This window comes from Formica exsecta, unplaced genomic scaffold (genome assembly GCF_003651465.1).
Source record: "Formica exsecta isolate Colony F162 unplaced genomic scaffold, ASM365146v1 scaffold4, whole genome shotgun sequence".
Taxonomy (NCBI): Eukaryota; Metazoa; Arthropoda; class Insecta; order Hymenoptera; family Formicidae; genus Formica; species Formica exsecta.
The window spans coordinates 298,335-306,031 of record NW_021851238.1 but is presented as its reverse complement, the minus strand read 5'-3'; the positions used below and the strand labels follow the sequence as shown (position 1 = coordinate 306,031).

Below are 7,697 nucleotides of genomic sequence, written 5' to 3'. Positions count from 1 at the left end.
TATAATATATTAAGTGTGTATATATATATATAACTATATATATGTATATAGATGATCTTTATAAAATAAATATTTCCTAAATTTTTATCTATTTCTTGCATTCACTTTTGCATTTGTAAAATCAAATGACAAATATTGCAGCAATATCACTTTGCATTTCGCTCTCTCTCTCTCTCTCTCTCTCTCTCTCTCTCTCGCTTGTGTTGATTCCTTTCCCTCTCGTTTCTCTCCCTTTGGTCGCACGCATACTTAATTACGCGCTGGTTAAAGTCCAGCCGATGTTTAAGTAGTATCAGAGTCGACACGGCTTTTATATTTATTCACATGATAATGCAAAGGGTAAATGATACAAGGTTTTCTTTCCGTACATTTTCTTAGCGACAAAAAATTGACCTCTTCGAAATAAATTATATAAATTTTGATCCTTGTCCTAAAAATATGTAAATGATAAAATAATGCCTTTTTTTTTTTGTTACATATACATGTGTTACGCATACTCTTGTACTAATATCGTATACACGTGTTTTTAAACATTTTTGCCGGATCTTTTTTTTCGGTTACAGAGGCGTTTCTCTAGTTGAGAGAAAGAAGGGATTTTGCCGTTGCACGCTATCGTGCAGAGAAATTCGCGAGATCACGAATCGCGCCAGTTGAAGAAAGTGAATGCAATTTCTCACTTGCGGCGTCGAAAGCAATATGAAAATCTCCCGCAGTCTTCGCGATGTGCCAACGTACTTATCGTGCACGTTGCGGAAGAAACTCTTCGATCGCGATCCTCCACCTTTGCTCGAACAATTGCGAGAACCCGGTTTACTTCACATTAGAAACTCTCTTTGCGTCACGATGCATGATTACAATTCACATTTAATAATTACGCGGAAGCAATTTTACTTCACTACTTTTTTTGCCAGATGCTGTCATTATAAAGAAATCCATCGATCTCTTTAATTTGCGAATATGTAATATGTCTGAAATGTAAAAGTATTAAAATCACAGATATTTTTGTAAATAACATTTTTGTGCTATTTATTTTTCTTTTCATAAAGAAAAAAAATCTAACTATATCTTTTATGAAAATAATTCTCTCTCTTTTATTAGAAGTTACAATCATATATAATTAGGAATTTTTGTGCAAATATAATTGTTAAAATCAAAATAATAAAGTGTCAAAATTACCATCAATATTGTTTCAATAAGAGACATCACTTTAATATTATTTAAATCCATACACATTCTTACTATTACTTAAGTGCATATGCATTTCTTTGCTGTTTGGCCTTGATGTTGAATATTGCATGTATACTTTCCAGCCACTTCATATAGCTAAGTGATTGTATTACTTCCCACTTTACTTTCTAACTGTGCAAGACTAGCTGAACCATGCTTGGTGGTTAAAACTAGAATGTTCCTCTTCACTGATCACAGTAATTGACTTTATTCCACCAGCAATTATGCAACTCTGTTGACAAATGCTTTAATTATCTTTGACTACTACATTAGCAAGCATTCATCAAACAAAAACTTTTTATTCAATCCGCAATCTCTTAATACTCTTATATTATGGATTCATATCTGTAGAAATACACAAAAAAGCATATAAATGCGATACAGTACAATTATATGCATTCTATGTAAAAATGATTCTATAGAGACATAAGATATTTGAATATTAATGGATATTTCTGCCTTAATGATACCTGCTAAGATGGATAATGATCAGTTTTCATAGAAATTACTTTAATAGCTATCTTGCATTAATATTACTTTATGAAATTATGAATGCTGTATTAGAATTAGAAAAGGATTATTTGCACTTATAATCATCAATGTGTAACACTTTATGTTAATACTGTCCAACATTTATACGAGGAAGATTAACATATAACAATTTGCATTCTGGTTCATCTCTTTTAAGAGAATACTTTAGACTCTGACTAGAAGTCAAAGATAGAAGATAAAAAATATCATACATCATTGTATAAAGCTGAAGAACATAAATCTTAATTAAAATTATGTGTTCTTATTTTGAATGTTTCAAAACATCTTGCAATTTTTAAAATACATGAATATCTAATTTGACAATAATTAATAATTACAAAAGATATAATCTAGCACAAATATTTTACTTTTTTATCTTACTGTACCTCTTATATAGAAAATATGCTGATAAATAATATAATACTTTAGGAGCGTATCAACCTAGCAACGAGATTATGCTGCGTTTTTATTCATACTACAAACAAGCGACCGAGGGGCCCTGCCAACAAGGTAAACCCGCATTCTGGGAGGTAGTCAAAAAGGCAAAATGGGATGCGTGGTCGCGCCTTGGCAATATGAGTCGTATGGAAGCCATGAACAATTATGTGGAGGAACTGACGAAAGTAAATATGCATTTTGAATCTGATCTAATAAAATTAATGCAAGACGAAGAGTATATGAAACAAGATTGTCGAATTACAGATTGTCGAAACTATGTCTTATACGGATAATGTGGCAACGTTTCTCGGTAGTTTGGATTCATTTTACGAAAGTGTACCGGCCGAAGATTTGGAATTACTCGTGGGACCAGTATTGGAGCGTATACGCTCTCAACCAGGATCACCATTGTCTGGTTCGCCATTAGGTTTGTTTCCTCTTTTCTGCAACCATATATAAATGTTTATTATTATCTTGTCTGAATGTTAATATATTTAGCAGCAATCTTGTGTGTTGTATGTATATATTCAAAACAATTAGAGGATTATAATTAGAGGTAGTTTCAATTAAGTACTAAAAGAATATAAGAAGCTAATATTACCATTTATATAAACATTATGTTTACCAAAGATAAAAATTGGAGATGTCGAAGATAAGTATTGAAAACATCAGATATTTAAATGATAAGTGATATAGATTGTTTGAACACACACAAGAACATACTTGCTACATTATATCAATATGATAATATTTGTTTCAAATTTTTTGACTCAATGTAATGCCATCCAGAGAAATTTTTTCTACGATTCTTTGTCTCTAAAGTTACTTTTGTTGTTTTATCAGTGTCGAGAGAAACATCACCTCATAGAGTTTGCAGTACTTCTCGACATATAACGAGTAGTTTGGAAACCAGTCCGACCAGCAGTCGTACTGCAAGCCCACTGCCACAAGATACTGATGGTGAAGAAGAAGAATTTATAGATACTGTTGAGGTACGACATTAACACTATATTACACACATCATATTACGCCACCATTTTATCTTACGGACAATTCGATTTTATTGCAGTCAGCACCAGAGAAAATGCAAAAAGATGCATCTAAGCTCACTGCTCCTTCTCAAAAGGTACAAACCACGGCAAATAACGGAGTTGATCATTCAAATACAGAGAGTGTTATAAAAGAGAACACTGAATTGGCAAATGGATACAGCAACGTTAATGGTCACGCGGAGAAGATACAGGAGAGCCAGCGAGAGAGAAGTAGACAGAGAACGAAAAAAGACGATAATAAAGTCAACGCCGAATTTCTAAATCAGATTGCAATAACCATGCAGCATTTACAGAGAGATCTGGACCGAATAACGGCTAGAGTCCGAAGCTTGGAAGGACAAGCTCTGCAAGCGATGGCGCCACAGACGGTATACAACATCATTTAATTATCTGAAAAGAATATTAATAATTGCAATAAAAATCAAGTAATTATTATATCATCTCAGTGAAATAATAGAATAAGAAATTATATTTAATTTGTCGTTTTATTATATTTTTCTTCTATTATTATTTTTTTGTTCTTATTTATCCTATTTTATTTCATTTGATTTTTATTAAGAAATGTTGATGTCGATATTTCTTTTTCTTTTCAGGAAAACACCATTAGACGCACGTATGCGAGATGGTGGCCGTTGCAAGAATGTTCGCCGCGTTTGTTCGCCTTACTAATTTTATGGCCATTTGTCGCTCATCTGCTAATCAATTTTACGCAGCGCTATCGCCAACGAAGACTGTGATGCTACGGCCATTGCTCCTACACGGCTGAAAACCTATTTCCATTTTTCGGATTACTAATGTTGAGTTATAAACATACATACTTTTTAATTTTATATTTCTTATAAAGGTAAAGAGTGATGTCCTAATGCAATCTACGATTACATTAGTAAACGTGAATTGTGATAAAACTTACTAGATCAATCTCTGTATATTTTTGCATATGTACGGTCTGTTTCGGAAGTTGCAGATTTTCTCTTACATATATAGATTTTCCAGTGAATAATAAATCGATCAATTCTCAGCAAAAGTTTTACTCAAAAGCCATTTTCATTTGCAATTATGTTAATAAGAAAGTGACGTTCTATTAAAATAAAATCCAATGGCTCAATTTGCTGATATCACACATTTTTATAAAGTAACAAATAATAATGTAAAATACATATAAAAATTTGTTCTTGTTTTGTATGTACCTTGTTTATTTGAATTTGTATTGATTCATAATATACCTATGATAATTTCTTATAATTCTTTATAATTATTGTTGTTTAAAAAATATGCAGGCAAAATAGAGGTAACTTTTATTCTTAATTTTTTTGTTAATCTACTTTTTAACGTTTATACTTTAGAAAGGAGTAGGCAACTTCCGCTACACCTTAAAATAAAAAAAAATATAAAGCTATAGTTCAATGGTTTCTAAGGTGGATTGTATGTATTATAAATAGTTGTATATTCATAAATTGTAATATATGCAAGGAAAGCAAATCCTTTTGTATATGTGTAAGAGCATATATAGTTATATAATAGTAATATATATTAATATATGCATTTTACTGCAAGATGTTTAAGAATATGGGGTTTTTAAAGTATATATCGGCGTTATGGCCACAACATCATTATTAATAAATAATACTTGTACGATCAAAGGAACATTTATACGTATCAAACGATTGTGGTGGATATTATGTACATATGTGCAAAATGTGAACAAATATACAAGTTTTTAATTATTATTGTTCAAATTTTAATCTAATTATTTTCTCCTCAGAGAAATTAATCTATCATATCAGATAAACTCCTCGTGTTATTATTGTTGATATAGTGAGAACGTTTGAGTCTCTTAGCCACATTTTTCCTTGGAAAGGAAAGTAGAAAGAAAATAAGTATAGAAAGTGTAGCTAAAGGATCTCTGTAAATGACAAGTCATGTACATATATGTATATATAAAATAAATCACCAGAAATTTTCTTAGGTTTAAAGATATAAAAACGACATGTATAAAACATGATTTAGATATTTCTCTTTTCTCTCCCAAAATTAATTTTTTCTTAAATTATATTTTTTTAAATACAATTGTATATTTCTGCTTTTATCTCATATATATCATCCTTACATACATATAATAATTGATCCTAAAATAATTTTTAAAAATTAGGAAATAAAAAAGTATAAATTTGACTTATATATTAAATGTTGAAATGCTGGAAATGTTTAGAATCATTTCAAATGTGTTCTACATATGTATTTTTAAATATAATCCTTTGTTGGTGATTCACACAGTGATTCTATAGAAGATACATGATAAATTCATTCAACAATACAAGAGCAATATAAGATAGTGCTTATGGTTCCTGCACATAGGCCGCAGTTGTGGCATCCTGGTGTGTAGGGTCCATTACGCATTTCGTAGCAAAGCGCGTAACACATACCAACACATCCTGTTTTTGTAATGCATGCGAATATTGAAGCTGCGCATGCATATATGTGTATGCCATATAAGCACAGGTATAAGCACGGCCACGGTCGTCAGCGCGTCAGCCGTCAGTGGTCAGTGGTCAGTGGTCAGTGGTCAATGCCGTCAGTGGTGATCAGTCACTGACCACGGCCGTTAGCCGTTAGTTCGTTCGCATCAATTAGCACATTACAGAAATGTATACGCAGTTTATAATCGTTCACGGATTCTAGCGATTCTAGTAGATCCTAGGTCTCACTGCTTCCGAACGAGAAACCCCCTTTTGATTACGTGCGATCTCCACGTGAGGCTGCTCGCGAAACCATATCGAGAGAAATTCTCTCGACATGATGAATATTAGAATATCCTTTATATTCGCGAGTATTTTTGCCGCCAGCTGTTCCAGCGCCGATGATCTCGATTTGGGCACGATCGTTTTCGCAAATGTTGTAAGTGAGCGAGTTATCAGTTCGAAAAATATTTTATTACTGCACACAATATTATTTTTTGTTTTTATACATTAAATGTTCATTCTTAGTTCGAAAATTGATTTTTTTTATTACTACTGCGTAATATTATTTTTTTTGTTTTTATAACTTGAAAATTGACTTTATTGTGTAATATTATTTTGTAACATTATTATTCTGCAAATATTTGTGCAATATTATTTTGGAATATTCATTATCTCTGTTTTAAAGTCATTTTATCGTGTTCACATATGAATATATCAATAAAACGTTTTTATCTTTTGTTTTGACATTGAAAATAGGTAAATGATTCATATTTTATCTACAAAATGCTTGTCCATACTTACAGTTATACAGACATGGTGATAGGACTCCTGTTAGACATTACAAAAACGATCCTTATAATGAAACATCCTGGCCAGTTCCATATGGACAATTGACAAATGTAAGTAAGGGTAAATTACAATTATAGCTGCAGTTCATAAATATAAGCATAGATAATTCAATCAAGTTCATTATATACAGGAAAGAAAACATGTTTTATAACATTTTACAAATATTTTTTGCAATTGTCTTATTTTATCATGTGTGAATATTTCTCTATGAAATATAATACTCTGAGGTTTGCTCTGGCGCAGTTTTTAATCATTGGCATTCTGTAGGAAAAAAATGAGAAAATAAATGCACAATAAATAAAGTTCAATAAAGATTAAGAGTAGTAGATAAAATTGTAATAAAGAAATAATTGTAATATTTATAATAGTGCAAAAATTTATTAAATAAATTTCAGGAATTATTTTTCTTATTATACATTTGAAAAACTTTTCACATTATTTTTGATATCCAATATTTTAAAAAATATAGCTTGGAAAACATCAGCACTTACTTCTTGGACGCTGGCTAAGGAAACGATATTCTCACTTTTTAAGCAACATTTATACACCGTATGACATTTACGTTCAAAGTACGGATGTAGATCGTACATTAATGTCGGCGGAAGCGAATTTGGCAGGACTTTATCCGCCAGTGATGAACCAAGTCTGGGATGATATCAAATGGATGCCGATTCCTGTGCATACAATTCCAGAAAAGCAAGATTATGTGTTGAAAGCAAGCAAATACTGTCCGCGATATAATTATGAACTGGAAAAAGTCTTAACATCGCCGGAAATGAAACGCATAAATAAAGCGAATGCAAAGCTTTATGCCTATTTAACTGAGAACAGTGGAGATAAAATATCTTCATTAGAAAAAGTTAATCAATTATACAATATTTTATATATTCAGGTATATTAATATTTTGTATGCTCAATTATGTACGATAACGATTGTAAATTACTTGATTTGACGGAGGATATAATAAAATTTTTCAGAACTTATACAACAAAACTCTACCTCAATGGACAAAGTCTGTGTTTCCAGACAAGATGAAACCTCTCGCTGCGCTCAGTTTCACGACAGAAGCTTATAACATAATACTTCAGAGATTAAAGTCAGGTACCAAATTATTAATTATTTATTAATAATTTATTATAT

General features: G+C 31.2%; 2 protein-coding genes across 3 annotated transcripts in view; both read left to right on the top strand.

Moving 5' to 3' along the window:
- The window catches only part of LOC115239914 (acyl-CoA-binding domain-containing protein 4), a 5,932-nt gene extending 948 nt beyond the window's left edge, over positions 1 to 4,984 (top strand). Inside the window, exons 2-6 of one of the 2 annotated variants that reach the window (XM_029814773.1) lie at positions 2,188 to 2,381; positions 2,446 to 2,623; positions 3,040 to 3,188; positions 3,266 to 3,616; positions 3,842 to 4,984. In XM_029814773.1, coding sequence (XP_029670633.1) covers positions 2,188 to 2,381; positions 2,446 to 2,623; positions 3,040 to 3,188; positions 3,266 to 3,616; positions 3,842 to 3,985 — 1,016 coding nt within the window. In that variant the 3' untranslated portion in view covers positions 3,986 to 4,984. The remainder of the gene's footprint in view (positions 1 to 2,187; positions 2,382 to 2,445; positions 2,624 to 3,039; positions 3,189 to 3,265; positions 3,617 to 3,841) is intronic. The other variant, XM_029814774.1, reaches the window with a different exon arrangement.
- A 579-nt stretch (positions 4,985 to 5,563) lies between these two features.
- The window catches only part of LOC115239912 (prostatic acid phosphatase-like), a 4,705-nt gene continuing 2,571 nt past the window's right edge, over positions 5,564 to 7,697 (top strand). The window contains exons 1-4 of the mRNA XM_029814771.1: positions 5,564 to 6,143; positions 6,511 to 6,606; positions 7,026 to 7,448; positions 7,535 to 7,658. Coding sequence (XP_029670631.1) covers positions 6,042 to 6,143; positions 6,511 to 6,606; positions 7,026 to 7,448; positions 7,535 to 7,658 — 745 coding nt within the window. The 5' untranslated portion in view covers positions 5,564 to 6,041. The remainder of the gene's footprint in view (positions 6,144 to 6,510; positions 6,607 to 7,025; positions 7,449 to 7,534; positions 7,659 to 7,697) is intronic.